The following is a 20,908-nucleotide window of genomic DNA, read 5'->3' as shown; positions in this document are numbered from 1 at the left end:
TCTCTGTTCCGCGTCTTCCTGTCTCCTCATCCATCTCTGTTGTTCCCACGGACTTCAAACACTTATTTAATTGGACGCAGGTCAGCCAATGGCTGGACTTGGCTGAATGGACTGGCGTTATCAGTGTCTAGGCAGATGGGCTGCAGCTGCTCAGGTTATTTCTCAATACGAAAAAAAAAAAAAGGGACATTGAAAGGTGAGGTAGAGGGGTGAGGAGGAGGGAGATTGTATTGATAAGGTGGCGTAGAAAAGGAAACCCTCCTTTTTCCGGTGGGCGCCGGGCGATAGATTAAAAACGTATCTGCTGGCAAGCGAAATAAGGAAACGTCGCCGGCCACTGGGGAGATGAGTTTAAGATAAAGCCACTTCTCAATCACTGGGACAGTGGCGCCCCATGTGTCTCTCTGTAGCTTGGTCGTATCGCCTTAAATGCTCTCGGGGGCCCCGAGCCTCCTCGCTACGTGCCGCTGCAGCGTGTCAGGCTACAGGACACAATCATTGGCAGTGCTCGATCCATCCATCACACCAGCAGCAAACTAGTGTGCGTGTATGTGACATGAACACGGTTGGCATGCCGCGTGATTGAGATATGAATCTTTTCCCCCTGCAAAGTAAATTTCTCCCCGTTTTCCTAACCGACCAGCATTTCTGTCCGTCTCGCTGACTTGTTGTTGCACTTATCAGGTCATATGAGGGCCATGACACAGTGCTTTGGCTCTGACAAATATCCTGTTGTAGCGCTTTAGGTTGTTCAAGCCCCAGCGAGATAAACAAGGGCCTTGTCAGTCAGCGAGTCTTGGATGACTGACAGGTCGGGGAGGGGCGGTGGTCTCTCTGTTATTGAGGTGTTGGAGACGGCGAAATCGCCGCAAAACACTACGGTGGCTACTGGAGCCAGAGCTTTGGGAGAAGAGAGTCCCTCCCTTCCTTTCCTCTCTCTCCTTGCTCCCTTCCTCTGTTTTCTTCCCTCGGCAGATAGGCAGACAGCGGGAGCTGAGCCACGGCGATCCCACTCCTCGCTGTTGCCACGGAGAGAGAGGCGAGGAAAAGCAGCCCGACTGCAGCTGGATTTGAGGGTCATTTCAAGAACACAACCAGGCAAAGCAGAGACGGGCTCCATTTTCAGCTCACGCCAGGGAACCAGAGCTCTCTCTCTCCACCGCTTCACCCCCCCATCCTCCCCTTCTCCTACACAACAGCTAAATCAATAGAAATGACAACGCAGTTGGAAGGTCATTTGCACAGCGAACTCTGTGGTGGAATGCTCGCCGATACGTGGCACAGAGTACGGGCTGGAAAAACAAATACACTTCCTGCCAGCACTCCCGCCTGTCTGTCCTGGTCTGATCCAGCTGGAGGAAAACGCACAGAGCTGCTAGAATTCCTCTCTCCTTTCTATACATCAACATGCAAAATGGAGCTGAGCGTTGTGCTGCTGCACAAGGACTCTCTAACAGAAGATACATTGTTTCCATAAGCCTGCCACCAGCTACCCTGCACGTCTGTGCACGTGCACACACGCACGCGCACACACACACACCCCGCCTTTATGTAAACACTGAGAATTAGGTACACGTGTTACTGGAAAAATCCACAAAATGCATCTCCCCCTCGCTAATGAGCTACCAAGCATGGTTGGACACGGTGCCTTCATAACACACAAACACAACAGCTACAGACAGAACATTACTGGAGCAACAGAAACCAGCAGCAGCAGCAGACGCACACACAGAAGAAGCAGAAGCAGCAGCAGCAGCACGGGAGCAGGAAAGCGTCAAAAACACATAACGACAAACACAGAGAGCAGAGTTTGCTCACACACTACTCACAGCATATTCAATGGTCCCTTTGGGTCGCTGGAACGACATGCGCCTCCCATCCTTCTTCTCCGGAGTCTTCTTCTGGCCGGTATCTGAAAGCAAGCGAGGCAAGGTACGCATTACATTCATGTTCCCCTCTCCCCAGCTTGTCACAAGCTGCCGTTTCCCAGCCCCGTGGGTAGACAACTCATTCGTCAACAGTGAGCGAGCCAGCCAGCCAGCCAGCGATGTGAGCTGTGAGCGCCGGACCACTTTCTCTCTCCCTCTCCCTCTCTCTCTCTCTCTCTCTCTCCCTCCCTCTCCCTCTCTCGCGCTCTATCTGCTTCTACCGTCCTGCCCTCGCTCTCCCTCTATCCCACTGTCATCTCTCTCTCTCTCTCCCTTCTTCTTCATCCTCACCCACCACACGGCGCAGTGACGGCCGTCGAGAGCGGTTCACCTCGCCTTCCTCCCCGTTGTCTCTCACGGCAGAGGGAGACCGGGCTGACCTCCATCGGGGCACCACCGCTCAGGATGCCAGCCCGAGAGGAGAAGAGGAGGATGGATTCGGTCGGGAGGCGGGGGGTGCTAAAGCTGAAATTGGGGGCTGAACCAGAGGGGGAATTGGAGGAAGAAGGGAGGGTTCAGTGCTGCGTGTTAGTTGGGTAATGCGGGGGATGTTGCATGGGGAAGTGGCTGCTGAGGTAGAGGGTGGAGGGTTAGAGTTTAAGTTGAAGTTCCAGCTGTTAAGGCATTAAGAACATTAGGAATAATCATGATTTCCATCTGAAGGACATGGAAGGGTTAGAAGGTACTAGAAGGTACAGGAAGGGGCAGAGGGCAGAAGAAAAGGTCCTGGGTGGGTGATTTCAGAGAATCGAGGCAGAAGATAGACAACAAGAGGTTTTAGTCAGAGAGTAAAATAAATATAGAATGGTAGAGATGGCTTTGGGGGGGACGGGATGAATTAAAAAGGGTGACAGAAGACGATTGAAGAATGCACATGAAGAAGTTTCGGGGGCTGGGCGAGGTTGGGAGAAACCGTGGAGAAGAAGGCGAGAGGGTGGACGAAACACTGAAGCAAGCAGATGAAAGACAGAAGCAAAAGATTGGAGGGGAGATGAAAGAAACTGGAAGGGGACTCTTGGGAATGGAGAAGATCTTGAAAGGGGGCCGACTTTGGTCTTTAGGGCTGAGAACAAGGCCTCGTGGATTAGAGGTGTAGGGTGTGAGGGCCAAGAAAGGAGCTGATTGGAGGGAGTCACCGAGCTTTGGTGAAGGGATTCCTGTTGGACATGCGTTGACCCTCAAATGCTTCCCGTGAATGTCTTTTTTTTTTTTTCATCGCCGTGGCGCATGACTAATGAGTCCCTTTTTTAGTGGCGTTCTCGTCGGGCATCTCCGATAGCTCAAAAGATGAGTCATACACCAGCGCTGCTATTTCTGGGGCTCGGGACTGCCTGGCAGAAAGCGAGAGGGGAGGGGACATCAGAGCTGCCTCAGGTGTAAATACGATACTGTTGGTGCCGTTCATGAAATGTATGCTTTGCAAATATATGGATTTACTGTTGATGTTGTCAAACGAGAGTACAATGATTTGGATTGTATCATTATTAAGGATTAGTTTTTCTTGGTTTTTAAAGGGCCGTTCACATAAAAAGGTGTAGAAAACAGCAGTCGAGCCGCTTACATCCTTTTATCCAAGGTGCTACTGCTGCGCGCTGCGATGACGCTGGTGGTGAAGTTGCGGTAACTTAGTAGTTAGCCTCACTGGCTAAACAATGTCAAAACAAAGATGAATGAATTTCCAGCACCGTCAATCTGCGTCAGTTTGGCTGACCTTTCAACTGGACGTTGTTGGACGTAAAGAGTGAAGCACGTAAAATAGTCCGTGAGCAGATCCTATAAAGCTCTGAGTAGCCCTGCATTAAAACGATTAACTTCTCCATGTGTTTACCATACACAAATATTAACGGAAGAAAGAAGAAATATCTGCCAGCTGTGATTGGTTGTTTCTCCAATCATTAGTCACATGACTGAAGCATTCCAGAAGGTGAAGTATTTTTATCTCGGGGCGTAGCAGTCGTACACACCATGTAGCTATGATCATGTAGTATATCATAACCATAATAAAATAATTTAAATCCAATTTAGAGATATCAATTTGGTTAAAAAGTATCTTCTGTGTAAATATCTGGCAGTTGACTGCAGAATGTTTTATTTCTAATGCAGGAGGTGAAAATGTCTCAAATATTTCTATGAATCTTTGAAGCATAAAAAACAATCATCTTTGGAATTAGTTTCTATGACTTCACATTTGTTCTGACACTATGATTATATTGCTACTTAATAGCAACTATTGAACTATAACAAAAACTATATAAAATCCATTAATAGCTAATTATGCTGCTGTCCGCTTAGTGTTCTTTTAGTTCAGGACGACTGCAGCATGGAGCCACTGTGCTCGGACTGTTTTTTGGTGCGTTTTGTATCTTTGAATTTGACCAAATAGTCATTTCCGGATTATTTGCCCTTCATTTAATATTGAGGCACTCTCTTGGAATTGCTATGATGTTTGATTTTCTCAACACTTCCCAGCTGGGTTGGTGCGTCTAATAACCTGTAGCACTATGAAAACCTCGGGTGAGGATATTCGTGACGAGAAAGAAAACACAACGGCGTGTGCCAAATCAATTATTCAGTATCCAAATGAAAACCTTGGCAGGATGATTACTTTCAGCGGGACAACAGAAACTGGAGCTGTGGATTTTGTAGATGATTGCGTTTTAGTTGCTATTTAGAGGCGGGCACGTCACGACTGTGATTCCATACTTCCCTGTTATGAAATATAATCCGCTGCGTGTCTGTTTGATTGAGGGTCGCTGCAGTGTGTCGGGCCGCGCAGTATCCTGACTTGGTTTGTAAACAGCGGAGGTGTTGATCCACTTTGTTCGCTGCAAGAAATTGCAAAGACGACAAAGACTTGTGCAGTGTTTTTGCTCAGCTCTAAACTGGTGCAGGCTGAGCACAGTCAGGGTTAACAGAAGATCAGGCTGGAGACTCCCTAATAATACAGGCCGAGAGGAGAAGGGCGGAGTGACGAGACGGACAGAGAGAGAAAAAAAGACTATCGGATATGCATTAGCAGCTGCAGGGCTGTTTGCACATGGCGAGCCAGCGATTGGTCTAAAATTAAACCTCCGGTGTGGACGGTGGCGCAAGAAATGGGCATTTTATTTACTCTCCAGACACACGGAGGAGCCCAGCACCGGGGCATCTTCAGTAACAGAGGCTCTGGTTTCATCCCGCTCCGCAGGAAACCAGGAGCATCTGTTGTCTCCGAGTACGCCTCTGTGTCGGTAGGTATAGAAGGAAGCTACCTCTTAAGTCCACAAATCACAGCCTGTTTGTTCCAGGCAATCCGTCCGCATCCAGTGATGCATTGGAATTTTGCCAATATACAAACAGATCATTCATCTTTGATTTATTTTTTCTTCCTGTCCTGATACTCGGCCTTTGCTTTTGTACCATAACGGTAACGTGTTGCACGTCATGCATTGAGACAGCATGATGTAACATGCTCAGTATGGCAGAATGGAGATGCAGAGGCTGCAGAGGAAAGGCGTGAAGAAATGGGCCCGTGGCCAATGCCAATCTAGATAAAGTAAAGGCAGTTATCTGTGCCGAGCAGCATGGTGGAAGAAAAAAAACAGGGGAGCCGAGGTCGCCCGTTATCTAATTTGTTGCTCAACCGAGTAAAACAACAGTTGCCACGGTGTGCATCGCTGTACTGTTGTTGTTTCCCATAAAGGACATTTTACTTGGCTCGTTAATGGGCTGAATTACAGCTGCACCGGGTCAGCTGGGAGAAGAAGCTGTGTGACTCACTCGGAGGCTGAAGGGAGCGGCTGTGCGTCAGGAAAAAACAAAGGCTGCCTCTCACCGATCTGGGATGTAAACAGTCACGAGAAGTAATGCCCGTCTGAGTAACTTAAGTAGAAAGAAAAAGGCTGCGTTCAGATCAAGGCCCGCCACAACACAAAGGAGCGTAGCAGGCATCAGTGTGGGGTTTTTGTCCTGGTTGGACGTTCCCTACAAAGTCCTGCTGTAGGGTTGACTTGCACCTCTCTGCGGCTCCGTGGTTTAATACGTCTACGCGGTGGTCTGCGACATGAAAGCTGTGATAAACCTCCCGCTGAGTGACATAAAGCTTCTTGAGGACGGATGAAAATATTGAATTTGGTTATTAAAAAGCCCTTCAAAAGGCATACATCTATTACATTAACATGCGGCCCTCTTCCTAAGATTCCTCCCTCTGTCCTTAAATTCACATTCAACAAAAACACCAATGAAAGAATGCCTTAATCAACAAGTATAATAAGGCACTTGAAAGGACATCGCTATGAATAGCTTGGGGAAGAACAAAACTACTCTTTCATAGCCGCCATTAATGGATGTCCTCAGTGATTGAATATTAAAGACACAGTGAAACATGTCTCCATTGAAAAGACACACAAGCTGTGTAAACCTCTGGGAGTTTGTACACTCAATAAATCTGCCAAGGAAGGCACTGAATCTCAATGATTTTTCGACTAGCACTAAATGCAAATGCTGCTGTATTTGACTCTGAAGACGTGCTGTGTTCTGTACCCGCGCAATCTGTTGGGCATGAATCACGGCTGCCAAATATATATAGTTCCCCTCGCTCTGTACACAGCCATGACAAAGTGAGGCGGGCGGGGAATAGGAGAGTCAACAACTAACGGCCCCTCAAGCAGCCAATTGTTTTCACTGCCTGCTGGCTACACAGAGCCCTCCTCCCCCAGATGTTATTTTTCAGAGAGAAAAAAGCCCCTAAACGCGCCACAGCCACGCTGAACAGGTGCCGGTGCAGGACTAGCAAAGAGAGCTGGAGACTTTCCTCAAAAGTTTGGGAGGGAGTGAGGAGAGTCAGTGGCATGGCACTTTGTGTTTAATGAAACTTAGAATAGTGAGTGTTTGTTCAGACTTTACCAGAGAGCTGTTGGTTCAACATTATTATTGTTGATATCAGTGCTAAGATACTTTGGTACCGATTAGTCGTTGGACAGAAAATGACCATTGATTACTGAAAAATCAACGAACGCAACTGCTAAATGGCAACTTTTTGGATTTGGATATTTGCGTTAGTATAATATAAGTGAAGTCTCTTGATTTGTCAGGTATTTCATTTTTCTGATATTGGAGACCTATCTGGTCATTTCATCCACTTCCCAATGAATTATCCATAAAATGATATACGTCAGGAGAGATGGCAGGATGGAAAATTACTAGTGCTGGGCAACGATTAAAATATTTAATCGCGATTAATCGCAAAAAATTGTTATGGCAAAGTTCAATAATGAATTCAAAAGTAGTGTATTGCGCACTTTTATTTTAAAAGTACTGCTATATGAACAAAAGGGCAATAACATTTGGTTCACGAGATGCAGGTAGCATGTTTTATACTTAATGTGAATATAATTCATACTTTATTGGCATCTTATTCTGAAAACCGGATGTTCGTCTGAAGAAACCGGATGTTGTCTCACGTTAATCTTTCCGCTAACTTTCAAAGTCCTTCGCTTGCTCCCGATCTGTGCCGTTTAAATGCGTTTACCGTGAATTTCAGCATATAGGTGCACTAACATTACTGACTATAGGATGTTTGCTGGCTTTTATCTCACTGTTCTTGTCATCCTCTTGTTGTTATGTATATGTATTGTCTCTTGTCTTTCAATAAAAAAAAATAAAAAAATATATATATTATAATAAATTTTAATAAATGCGTTAACGCGCGATAAAATAATTGTCGGCGTTAATTAATGAATGCGTTAACGCGAAATTAACGCGTTAACTTGCCCAGCACTAAAAATTACATATATATATATATTGTGATAGAGAACATGAGTCACGCTAGCAGCTCTATGAGGCTGTACTTGGGCACAACGGAGCTTTGAGCTAAATGCTAATATCAGCATGCTAAGATGCTCAATAACATGCAAGTGTTCAGCATCTTAGCATATTTTAGCATACTAACACACTAGACTAACTGCAAGGGCTCTCGTAGAGTGCAGACCTCCACCCAAAACAGAACTGACTTGCTAGCTAGTTGTACCTGGTATCCAATATGAATGTCAGGTAAAGAGATAAGGAGGCTGTTTCGCAACACAAACCAACATTGCTTTGCAATTCGCTTTTCTGGCTTGAGACGCAGACACCTGTGGCAATATACCTCAACGTTGAGTGTCTGAAAGTTTAGCAGGGTCAACATGGTTACAAACTAGAGTTACAGCCTCGCGGTTGTATGCCTCCCCCAACCAGTTTACATCCGTGTCCGTCCAAAATGTCATCACGTCATCATTTGTGTAAAATTGTCATAATTAGCAAATTAATTCTTGAGTTGTGGTAAAGTCACAGTGACCTTTGACCACCAGATTCTAAATCAGTTCAAGAGAATGGACCGGACGGGCGGACAACCCAAAACACAGTGAATGCTCTTATCCCGACATGTAGGACACAGAGGTGGGCTGAGAGGGGACGGATGGAGAGTCGCTACTTCTGACTGGAAGTCAAGAGTCTGTGAAGAGAGACTGTGATCAGTCAGTATATGCAGTGGAATGCTTACTCAAATAAAACAGGAGTGAAAAGTGCTGACTGTCGCACAGTGACAAAGTTAAAGCTAAGCTGGCGGTGCGGTTATCTCAACACCAAGTCGTTAGGTGGACATGACAACTTTATTACAGCGAGGGGGAGAGCTGCGAGTTCCACGGGCCTCTCTCTCTCATGCGCAAAAAAAGGAAGTCATGTATTATGCATCGCGAGCTAACAGTACCTTATCATATATACCGCAATAAGCAAATGATTGAGAGAGCCGAGAGGCCAAGTTCACGGACGGTGTGTGTGTGTGTGTGTGTGTGTGTAGAGAGCCTTACTGGTGTGTGGGTGTTACAGAGTGTGCGCCGTTTGTTGGGCTGCAGACACACACATTCTTCATTTAACGACATGTGTAACATGCATTTAGATTATCTTATTTATACCGTCAATAACTAAGACAAATAAAAAAAGAGCATTTTTAAAAAGAAAACGGAGAAAGATTTACTGCTACAGGAGTGGGGGCCACCTGGAGAAGAAATACACAAGTTGTACCGGTCCTACGAAGCTGCGGGAAAGTAATTTCACTCATGGATCCTCTAATTACTTCCCTTATTGTAAGTTGCAGGAGGATAAAGGCAATGCATCATACCAACAACCGCAAATGTCAGCTTTCTTAATCAACAGCCCCCATTGTCTCGGAAGACTTATGAATGTCACAGAGTAGAGGAGACGCGCCGACGCCACTGTATCAAGAAACGGTCCATTATTGCCGTGTAACTCCGGTATAGTTCTAGCATAAGCTGTGGTCGCTCCATTGTGATGAATATACAGTGTTACAACTTAAACACAGAGAACACAGTGTGACGGGCAACATCCTGGTGCCAACACGCTCCATACTACTCAGCTCTATATCACACCGCCAGCCTCCACGGACCAGCCTATACACCACTCATCTTTTATGGGAAACTTTGCTGAACTGCACTTTTCTGTTTCTCTGTGTGTGTGTGTGTGTGTGTGTGTGTGTGTGTGTGTGTGTGTGTGTGTGTGTGTGTATGTGTATGTGTGTGTCCACGCTAGAACAGGAGGCACTGGATGTGCCCGGTCCTCTCATTAACACTCTCCCCGTGTCGGCTGGTCACACTCCCGTTGTGTCGCTGGTAATGTGGCTTAAATTCCTTACACCGCGGGCCGATTCTCTTTCCTCACTCTTCGACTGTAAAAGCCAGACGCCGGTCCGGACAGAAGGCGCGTCGACGCTGACGCACGCTCATTTCAATTAATATTCTGACGACACGTGTAAGTGATTGTTTCCATAGTGACGAACCTGGTGCAGACTTAAAGGGAAAAGGGGGGGGGTGTTCAAAAAAAATAAAGAGTGGTAAACCTGTCTGCAGGATACACCAGCAGTTACAGCTTGTTGCATTGATCCAAATCGGAGAGTTCTGAAAGAAAAAGGAGAAGCACTTGGGCTGTGATCAGACAGAGCGAGCTTTGCAGGTGGAAACTGTGAGGCGCATCGCAGAACCGCCTTATTGTCTCCTGAACAGATCGATCTTTTTGGATTTATTGATGCTGGGCAATCAAGGAAGTGCTAATGTTAGCTGAACACAAACCATGAACTGTACGCTACCAAATAGTTAACAGAAGCTACAGTTCCAATGAATGAAAACTTCATATAGCTCCAGCTATCCAGCAAAAAGTCACCACAATTAGACAAAATGCTAATGTGGCTGGGCGCTTATCTGCTCGGAGTTAATTTATTTTTAACGTACAACGCGAGGTGTTCAGCAATGCAAATGCAGCGCAAAACATTTACAAAGAGCCGCCCCAGGCTGCTAAAACGTGCTCCGGCTGATCATGACCGTAGGCTGCCTCAGTGTAATAATACAGATATGTTAACCATAACCAGACTGAAGTATTAATTAACTAGAAGGGCACCCTGTGAAAGCAGACCTCCGCCAAGGCCATGCCCTATCTCGCAATGTTAACGAAAGTGGAAAATAATTTGTGCATCTGCCCTGTGATGTGACTGAACTATTATTTTTGAATAGAATAAACAGGACAGATTAAGGGACTATGGCAACAACTGTCAGTTGCTGCCTTACGCAGTGTATATTCACATCGATGAAACAACATCCTTCATACCATCATGCACAGTTAGTTTCTCACCAACGCTCAGTGAAAGCACTTTGATCTGCGGTTCATGCAGCTGAAAGCAGGAGGCCTTGCTTAAGCTCCAGACCTCCCATCATCCTCCTCTCTGCTGTCACATGCATTCAGACTCCCGGGCCCACTAATCACACTGGGATCCCTCCAACCTTTGGCGTTAAGGTTATTGCACTTTGAGCAATATTTCTTTGCTAGTCAAACTTGCGGTGGGAGGGTGTGTGTTGGTGTGTTGGGGGGGTGATGAATGGTATTGCTGAAGTCTAGATCTGCATTGGCTGGGTCGATGGCGATGATACACACACATAATGTACACTTTCTGTAGCTTCCGCAACAAACACACTGTGATTCATCTTTACCGTGACAGCAACGCACCGCTGAGACTCAGCTGATCATGTTGATAAATAATCTTCGGATTGCCTCAAGAGGGATCTCACGGTAGAAAGCAGTTGGAAGAAAACGGAGCACTGTATGAGCCCACATGTGTCGTCCAACCTTTGTGATGCAACGGCGCATCTTTATCGGCCCGCATCGCCCTTTCGGAGCCCTGGCTCTTTGCATCTCGGGCAGCAAGAATAACCTTTCAGGTTACAGCTCCAATCAATAGCGGGAGAAGTGGTGAGCTCAGCTTTGAGAAACACAAACTCTGCATTATCAGATCTCTTTTTATTGAGCCTAAAGCAAAGGGTCCTGTTCAGGAGTCAAGATATGAATCCAGCAGAGGCCAAATGCAGGTACAGGGACTATACAAGGGGACACTGGGGGAATAGACATAGAATATAGACTTTGTAAATAATAACAGTTACATTCATATCTGTGACTAACACTAGGTGCATTCACTTTTTCTGAACAGCGGCTTCAGGGGCCACATTCTGGGATGATTCCTATTTGTCTGAATTGTCTCCTTGCTTCCTTCAATTGTGTCCTCTTCTAGTGTCTTAGTCCCCTTCCCTTAAGACGCAGCACAGTGAGATCAGAGAAATGAGTCACTCTCGCATGAGAACATATCCTTTACATACGCAAGTGCATGTTACCGATAATACTTAATTTATACCTCATACAGTAACATTGTGAATGCAGGACTTTTAATGTAAATGAATACTTTTATATTACAGTATTGCTACTTTGCACTGAAAAACATGTCCCACTACTATATCACATAAAAGGCAATAAGCAGGGGGAGTTAGAAAATGCTCCTGAAAGTGCTCCTCTTGTCTAACCTCAGTCTGTGATGGCCGACTAGAAACAGAGGCTGTACCACCGACACAGAGCTTTCCATTTACCCAGACAGGAGAAAAAAGAGAAGAGAAGACAGCGTCTGCTTAAATCCATCCGCATGACTAACTATCACACACACGGTGAGACTTGACAACATGATGAACCGTCTCTCTCCTTAGCAATAAAACTAAACTCGTCTTACAAACTGCTTTAGTGGAAAATGTTCATCCATAACAATACAGCACGCTTAGAAGGAGAGGAGCTAAAAAAAAAATAAAAAAAGATAAATCATAAACTCAGTTGTCTCCTTTCCCTGAGAGCACGGGTGGGGGTGAGCTGAACCACACCTTTAAACCACGAGGTGAGAACAAACCAGTTGGAGGAGTGCCTCTATAAACATTCAGATAAGGACGACCGCTGACCTCTTCGAAGGCCAGTGAGCCGGCTGTCGTTTTAGCAATAACTCTGCAGGACACTGGCCAAGTGTCTTGACGCAGAAGGTTCATGCGTGGGGAATGTTGTGACACGGTCAACATTTTAACACGTAGTTAACACTGCTCGGTGCTTAACTTAAGCTACGGACGGAACAATATCACGTCTTAGTACTACCTCCACTGCTCTGAGCGTCTAGTTATGAAGCGGATGGATTTACAGTGGAGATAGTTGAAGTGGGAGTGAGACCAGGCTGCTTTAAAAGTAGGTCAGACCCACTTGTAACTAATTATTGGCAAAATGCCTCAACATGAACCAATATTTAAAATCCACATACTAGAGATTAGTTAAAGCACACTGGTATTTAGTATTTATTTGTGACAATGTTATTTCACCTTCAATTTCACCTTTTCCACTTGGGAGAAACACAATCCTCCCTGATGACCACATAAACTGGTGCATCACGACTTCAGGCTCAAAGAAATCAGAATAGTCTAGTTTAAAGTATGAGTTATACAAACTAAGATTATTAACCCTGCTCCCAATATAAAACAACCAAAGCTGACCAGACCTAAATGCACTAAAAGAATAGCATTACCAAACAAATGATCGACACAGACGTCATTTAGCCTAATGTTTGACCTAAGCAGCTCAACCTCAGTGGCTCGAGTGAAGCTGAGGCCTTCTCCTCTACAGAACACTCAGCTGACCGGGACAATGGAGAACGGCACTAGTTGTCCTCACAACAATCTTCTCGTCTGGCTCCGTTCTGCCTTGCCGACACTCTTATCGGATGATGACAGCATTGTCACAGCTTGAAGGCATAACTTGCACTGTACTGTGATGTTGTTCCCCTTCTTGCTGGTATGTTGTTGTTGTTGTTGTTCCTCGTCAAACGGACCTGAATATGTTGCTAGCAGGCAAAGTCTTTTTATATTTTATTAACTCACGTCCTTTCTAGTTTTCCTCCCAGCAGATGCATCGTCCTGTCCTCATTTTGGTGACAAACTCCTTGGAGAAAGGCACAGTGTCGGTACGGTTATTGGTACTGCTGGCTCTTGAAACACAGAGCAGTTTGTGTGGACAAAGCGTCCCTTGAAAAGTCAGTGGGCCGTCAAACTAGAGCACAGTCCTCTAAGAGGTGTACAGCGCTGTGGTCCGACGGGCGACTTAAGTCCCCTTGACGGAGCCGTAACAGATCCCGGGACTGTCTCATTATACGGCATGCAGAACGAGTGACACGCTGGTGCCAGCGGCTCGAGGACTTTTTGGAAATTAAGGTGATTAAAATCACCTATTACAGCGCTGGGAGCATCAGCAGATTGCAGGAGAGGGCAGAGAGGAGTTCAATGTCGGGAGGACAAGCGTGGCACCGGTGAATCACCTGCCGTTAATACATGGGCTGGGGTTCTGTTAATGTGATTTTATGGCCATTTACCTGCAGCAGTGTGTCAAAAGTTAAAAGGGTAGTTTGGATTTTTCTGAAGGGGGGTTATATGAGATACTCATTCATCGTCCGTATATTGCCTCCAAACTGGGGGCGAGCCGACCGCCGTCTCCTGTAGGTAATACACTCAGCATGGATAAGTACCTCATACAAGCTCACTTCAAATAATCCAGACTATCCCTTTAAACTGACGCCGGAGTCAGCTTAAAGACTCCACCTTTCTTCTAGTCTAGTTTAATAGCAACTATTGCTCCAGGTCTTCTCCAGCCGGGCCTCCTAGAGGTCCACGTGGTTCCAAAGATGGGGGCCGCGACATAAGTATCTCAGAAGCTTCTCTAAATCTGGTTTCTTCTTGTTCATTTCTGGATTTCTCCCTCTGTAGGTCTCTAAAAAGGACCCAAATAATCACTTTTTGGTGATTTGGTCTCAACCCACATCAACATGTAACATGTGACCACTGATGGTGGACATTGCTATGTCGCAAGTCAAACAGGTTTGGTATCACTGTCCTTAAGGCCGCCGAGACATCTGATCTGTAATATACTGCTCAATGATTAGACAAAGCTGTGACTTTGCACATTTTAGTTCAATATCGATGAAGTGGGAAGATTCTTTTTCTTCCATTTAAAAAAAAGGAGAAATTGATATTAAAGTGCACTCTCAGAAAAGTCTTCCGTCTCCATTTTGCCATTTTATTTTTCGAATCAAACGTCACATTCATATTCGTCCAGCCCCACCTTTTCAGAGTATCCTGTCTTTGTATTTTCTCCACAGACTGGAAGCATCCACACTATTGTATCTATTGCTCCCACCAGAGGAAGAGTCCTAAGATGCTGACTACTGCCGGGTCCCGATGATCTGCAGCAGCATGCTGCGCTGTAACATGCGCCTCGATGCCTGCAGGGCTGCCAGTGCTGTGTCTACAGCAGATACCTTAAATCTCTTAGCGGTACATTTTAATCTCTCCATTATGTCTACACTTTTGTCCTCCTCGAAGGTAAGCCTGCAGGAGTCTTTGCAAGGCTATCCATCTCAGTCGCTACTGGATCTGCCAGCTAAACACGGAACAACCTTCAAGACACTATTCTGCATGAAAACACTCCTCAAGTTGCATGTGTGACTTGTCCAAACAGCTGAAACTGTTTCTTTTCTACCCGTCCGTCCAGAAAGAGCAACAACCTCCCATTCCCACCGGCCACCCTTGTGAACTCTGACACGCATTCCCGTTAAACCTGCAAAACCTCGGGACTGTTCCACTGTGAAATCAGAACGGGCCTGAAGGCTCCCTCACACACTTTTTGAGCCGTTTATGCAAACTTTAAAAGCAGCTTGGCTTTAAGTAATTACACGAAAGCTTCTGATATTCTGATGCCACAACTGAAGATGACCGATATTAAAAAGTCTTACACAGCGGCTGGCGACCGAGAGTTCACAAGCAGATACTTCTTTCTATGAGGGCGGGATCCTGTTTGAGTTCTCCATCTCTTCTAATCAAACAACATCACTGACACAGTAATCTAAGCTCAAAAAGGTCCAGTTGCTAGGGCTCGATTCAGCAGACGAATGCGGTCATGTGATAGCAAGTGGTCGGCTAGAGGGGGGGAGATCATAAGCCCCGTCTTAAGACACCGGGGGCCGTATGCACAACAATTCTGAGAAGACTCTCAGAAAAAAAGCTGAAAAACTACGAGCAAGGAGGCCTTGCTGAGGAGGGATTTAGGAAACTTTTTAGAGCAACTCTGAGAAAGGAAGGGACCGAGACTTGCACTCTTAGCGATAGTAGGCAAGGACTGGACAGTGAAATCGATCATAGAATTTTGTCTCTATTCAGACATGGTGTAATTATGAATACTAATTCATGTAATGAACATCTGTTGAATAAGTTGTAGAAGTCCTCACTCCTAACGCTGTTGACCTTAGGAGCTCTCTTAAGGGCTTTGTGAATCACTTTCATCTTGATCAGGATCCGCTCCTAACTGGGAGGGGAAACTTCTTACAAATCGTGATAATTCCAAGAATTTCGTCACCAGCAGCAACTCTTTGTAAGAGGAGGCTTTATGAATACGGCCCCAGATGCGAAGGATCTCTTTGATTTTCTCTGGCAAACACATTACTATTAATACAGACTTTATTTTAGGACAGTGAGCAACGAAGCCTTTTTTATGAAAGTGCATATGAGCCTTGCACGCTATTGGCCTCAGGAATGCCTCTGGCTCAGGTACTGTTCTGTCCTAAGACAGCATTTGGAATCCAGACATTTACTCTCAGGGGGCCGCGTTAATGTCCATTGCTTTAGAGGTTCACTGTGGACAGTGGGACTGGGCCCTTTATCCGTGCTCAGCCTGTCCAACAGTGCGCGCTTCACTCACTACCTCCATGGCCGCCCTCGTCTCCAACGTCATCCTCTCACTTCCGCTACCTGACTCCACGACTAGCTGGTCTCATTCTGTCCCCCGTCCCCCACCCCTATGAGCGGGGCGGTACCCTGCAGACACAAGCCGCCCCCTTCGGTCCACAGAGAGAGAGGCTGCAAATGAACCCGACTGCCATCCGTGGCGTTTCAAGAGCAGCAGAGCAGGCATCTGATTAATCTGTGTCCTAATTAGATCCATCAATTAACCTGCCCGCCATCGAGCTCCAGAGGCCGATGACTCTGCGTGAGCCGCAGACCCCTGGACATTAAAACCAGAGCACAACCTCACATGGCAACTTTCTGTGTTTTGTTTTTTCCAGAGCAAACCGATTGATGGCAACTAATTGCACAAAGCCTTCCGTGTGATATTTCCACGGAGCTCGGATCCCCGTCTCTGCTTTTCATTTCAACAACGCTACATTCCTCAGCTTTTAATTCAAAGTCAGAGAAGACACTGATGGGTTTCATAATAAATGATGTGCGAGAGGCAAAGCAGAAAAGAGGGGGGTGGGTGGGGGGCAATCTTCATTAACATGGAGATACTCCCCGATGTGAAAAGCCTTGAGGACATGCTTGTTCGCTCCCTGACTGGATGGTTTTCAGCACCCGCTGCCTGCTGATCTGAAATATTTGGAATGCCTCAGTTGTTACAGGCAGTGTGTCCTCGCAACAAACTGGACAAGCAACATACGGAGGACAGGAACTTAGATGATTATATGAGTTCACATCAGTTCATAAACAGGAAAGCAAGCATTAGGACCCTCAGTCCTACAACACATTGTCCAGGAAGTCTTCCCTAAAGTGTGCAACAGCAAGCGTTGTGTGCCCATGCTCTGCCTAATGCATATTCAGACACTGACACATACGTGTATGAATCTTAAGGTGTATGTGCTGTAAAAGAAAAGGGGGGGGGCTTAAACGGACAGAGCTTCCACGTGATTCCCCTCAGCTTTGAGCTTTAGTTCAGCAATAAAGGGTTTTATCTAACTCTGCTGTTGTTATTTACCTGTTTCTAACAATAAGCCCCGTCACACCGGGTAAACAACGTGCCAGTCCAGCTGACAAGGCTGCTTCCTGCTCGTGACGGCAACAGCACGATCTGTTTGAGGGTCGCAGACGTCGTTCAGAACCGAGTGGTTTACCGTGTTACCAATTCGTGTCGTGCGCGAGTTCAATTATTCTGGTGAATGCAGTGTGATTGCGAAACATAGGCCCAGCTGTATTGCAACAAACTCATCTTCTGCATGGACGCTGGTGCGTTCAGTGTCAAAACACAGCGTGGGTGAGTGACAGGACTGCAGAAACTACCGATAAAAGTTAAAAATATATTGGAATAGTTACCTCATGGATAGAACGTCGCCGAATTGAAGGATGATGTTTAACATGCACGTCTACATGCTAACATTTGTTCTACCGGGTAGGGAAAGTATCCAAGGAACGAGGAAACGTTCAACTGCACGATTTGTAAAGGGGATTTGGCACTACGCCCCGGAGGAAAGCATGCGTTGGAGGTTCGTCTTCTCTGGAAAGTTGGCGGCGTCTCTTTAAGTCTCCTTTACAGCTAACGGGACCGACTATTCGACTAACCTGTATTGGAGTTGCGGGTGTTGCGGTCGTGCGTGGTTCCGACATGGTGCTGGTGAGTCTCCACGGTCTCCTGTCCGGGTCCAGGCCACATTCTCTGAGAGATTGCGTCCCTGACAACTCTGACAGCTCCGCTGCCCGTGATAGAATATATGAACTCCATAATGCTAACGTTACTGGTACGGTACTAGCCAGGTTAGCTGAGAACAAAGCGGTCCAAAGAGTTAGACAGCCCGCTTGTCATTGCACGAAACGCGGCGTTGTCAAAAAGTCACAGGCTCAGAGTCGCGGAGTGACAAGCCTCCAAACACTCTGAACATTCCAAAACAGGAACTATTTGAAACGCGCCAACAAGCGCAAACTTTTTTTTTTTGCCCCTGGTGGAGTCAAGCTGCGCAACAGCACCAAACTGCTCTATTGATTCAACCCTTAAACTATAGGGAGAATAATTTAGTTAAGAAAATTCGTCGAATTCGTGAAAATACCTCCGTTGGTAATGTTGCAGAGGATCTCAGTTTACGTTTAAAATAAACGTTTTTCAGTAAAGACCAGAAGAAGAAAAAGTGGTCAGGACAGGAGTTTAATAATATCCTAATTTCATTATGCAGCCCAGTATTTGGAAGGCAACAATTTCACTAGGCAAATATTATATTAAAACTACTATTAATTATTATTAAAGTCAAATGCTACATTCCCTTACAGGCCCAGGGCTATTTCGTTTGGCCTCTATGTGATTTGGAAAGAATAATGAGTTGCAGATTTAGTGCTGATAGGAGGCAAACTTCTAAATCTTATTTTAAATCAGATCATGGGCATGAAAAATGAACTTTACGGGGGAAAACATCTTTACAAATAAATAAATAAATTAAGTAGTACATGCATTAAAAAAAAGCAACCCGGCTCAGCCTGCAGTCATTTCCACACTGCTGCTAGGACATTTCATAGCCATCAAGTGTGAGGCTTCATGCCACCCAAGAGAATGACGTCCATCTGACTACCACCATAACAACATTCTAATAAATTGGGACTTTCGTATTCGGGGCCAAAGCACACTTCTGTGCCCCGTATGCCACTCGAGAGGGCCCGGTGGGAGCTCAGAGACCTGTGACATGTGATGTGGCTGCTCCTCTGGTGCAGGGATGAGAGGGAGGCGGCATTTAAGGTGCGTAAACGAGTGTGGGAAAAGTGGAAAAGTCGGCAGACCAGAACAGGGTGTAATCATTGGGGCAGCGGGCTCAGGTAGTGAGCTGAAGAGATGGGGATGCATTATTCATCTTAGGGCAGAACATCATATGAGACAGGAGTCAGGAATCCTGGAATGCTTCAGATGAGCTGGTGATGAAAATGGGGGGGGGGGGTTACACTTGTTCTCTCATCCACCATCAGACGAGGCAAAGAGGGGAGCGTTTCTTTTCAAGTTGTAATCTGACAGGAGTGCCTGTGTTCCTCCTCCTGGAATCTGTGGCAGGTGGGCTGAGGTTGAAGCAGCTGTTATGCTCGAGTACATTGAACCAGTTTGAGACAGAGTCAGGGCTGCATTCGATACTGAATGTGCTCCATCTGCTGGTTACATCGGGTAGTGCATGCATGCTATAGTGTCCTCAATCAGGGAGGAGAGTCAAAGTGTGGGTGAAGAGCTGCCACAAAATACAGATCATGTCATAATCAAATTCTTGCAAAAATAAATAAATATATATATAAATTAAAATTTGTTGAATGAGCTCATTACTTTGTTTTATATAAAGTAAGGATGGCTGCTACTGCCGAGCTTGCTGTTCACAAGGATATAACTCGAGTCTGCTTTGGTGTACCCTGAACGCAACTTTTAGTCTTGGCAAATGAGTAGGGCAACTATTTTCATTATTGATTCATCCGTTTGTATATTTTACTAATTGATCTTGAAAAAAGTTTCCAAATTATTCTACAAAATTTTTATAAACTGATATGAAACAAGCAAATCCTCTCATCTGAGAAGCTGGAGTCAGTGAATGTTTGGAATCTTCCTTAATTAATCAATGTCTCGAATGATTGATCAGCAAAGTTATTGTCCCTGAATTCTGGTTAAAAATTATTTGGCCGCTCATCAGCATTTGGAATGTTGAAGATGAGTTCTGTGATTGTAAAGCATCGACTCGAAACCTATGACCTGCAGCATGTAAACAAGTCAAACTGGTCTATGTAGCTAGAGGATGTATGTATGTATGTATGTAAAAGACAATCTTCAAGTTTTATTGATTTTAACTGCCATTTCGAATGTTTTTGTCAACAACTCTGATGCTGATGCACGAGACTCCTCGATCAACTTGTAGTCGGGGATTTTATTTGGCCCTCTGCTCCTCTCTGACCTTGCACAGGCCCCTGCTGGTCCACTTGGCACTTGGACAGTGTATTCAGACGGGTCTCAGACTGGCCCAGCGCCACCCCCACAGGGCCTTGTAGCTGCGTGATCTACTGTGTTGTTGTACAGCTGCCCAGAGCGGTCATCAAATCATCCGTAGCGTCGCTCCCCTCCTCTCTGCGTCTCGACCTCATGGGCTGACAGAGTAGTGTGCACCAAAAAACATGAAGCTGAATCGAGTCACGAAGGCCTTTTTCCCCTCGGAGAAGTCCTCCACTCTCTTATTAAGCTTTAGTGTGACCAAAGAGGGAAAATGAAAGAATTCCCTCTGCGCTCATCCAACAACATGAGCCTCATTGCATGGAAATTATGCAACACTTTGTTCTACTTAAGGTGGGGTGCTTGATGTATTGTCTGTTTTCTGTATTTTATAGGTGATTAAAGAGACTTTGAAGCCAATTAGTTAACTCGCATCCATTATGGTGGCATGTTCTTCTGATTTCCCTTTTGTGCAAATTACCCCGCTTGCTTGTGGTTGCTGGGTCATTATTTTTTTTATATATATATATATACACATATATATACACATATATATATATACACATATATATACACATATATATATATACATACATATATATACACATATACACACACATATATATATACACACACGTTTTATACGAGTTTAATTTGTGCATATGTTTACAGTGCTTGCACAATTTGTAATACCGCCTTGCTTATCATTGGTTTTCTAATATGATCAGATCAGCACTTGTGAGTGCAGTAACGCACCAGTGAGGGAACCATTCTGTTTAATGACTTTAAAGTGGCGGAGTGTGGTTATACAAGAACCCAAATAAAAACCTCCTGGTGTCAGCAGCTGCCAGCGAGAA

At 45.5% G+C, this 20,908-nt stretch overlaps 1 protein-coding gene and 1 long non-coding RNA gene across 7 annotated transcripts in view; one reads left to right on the top strand and one right to left on the bottom strand.

Moving 5' to 3' along the window:
* The window catches only part of oxr1a (oxidation resistance 1a), a 58,948-nt gene extending 40,944 nt beyond the window's left edge, over nucleotides 1–18,004 (bottom strand). For 2 of the 5 annotated variants that reach the window (XM_076096504.1, XM_076096505.1), the window contains exons 1-2: nucleotides 17,678–18,003; nucleotides 1,830–1,912 (exon numbers count right to left, since the gene is read on the bottom strand). In XM_076096504.1, coding sequence (XP_075952619.1) covers nucleotides 1,830–1,912; nucleotides 17,678–17,837 — 243 coding nt within the window. In that variant the 5' untranslated portion in view covers nucleotides 17,838–18,003. Of the gene's footprint in view, nucleotides 1–1,829; nucleotides 1,913–9,798; nucleotides 9,857–17,431 lie in introns of all 5 variants that reach the window. The other 3 variants (XM_076096506.1, XM_076096507.1, XM_076096508.1) reach the window with 3 other exon arrangements.
* Nucleotides 5,563–20,471, top strand: LOC142955127 (uncharacterized). 2 transcript variants are annotated; one of them, XR_012955804.1, is made up of 4 exons: nucleotides 5,563–5,770; nucleotides 14,060–14,170; nucleotides 14,452–14,626; nucleotides 16,411–20,471. It is a non-coding gene; the product is annotated as an uncharacterized LOC142955127 (long non-coding RNA). The 2 variants fall into 2 exon arrangements; XR_012955803.1 differs by having other exon boundaries at nucleotides 5,563–14,170.
* Nucleotides 20,472–20,908: the final 437 nt, after the last annotated feature.

This window comes from Anarhichas minor, unplaced genomic scaffold, assembly GCF_050575085.1.
Source record: "Anarhichas minor isolate MPS153535 unplaced genomic scaffold, ASM5057508v1 ptg000022l, whole genome shotgun sequence".
NCBI classification, from domain to species: Eukaryota; Metazoa; Chordata; class Actinopteri; order Perciformes; family Anarhichadidae; genus Anarhichas; species Anarhichas minor.
The sequence above is the reverse complement of the archived record's forward strand: the minus strand, read 5'-3'. Positions and strand labels throughout refer to the sequence as shown.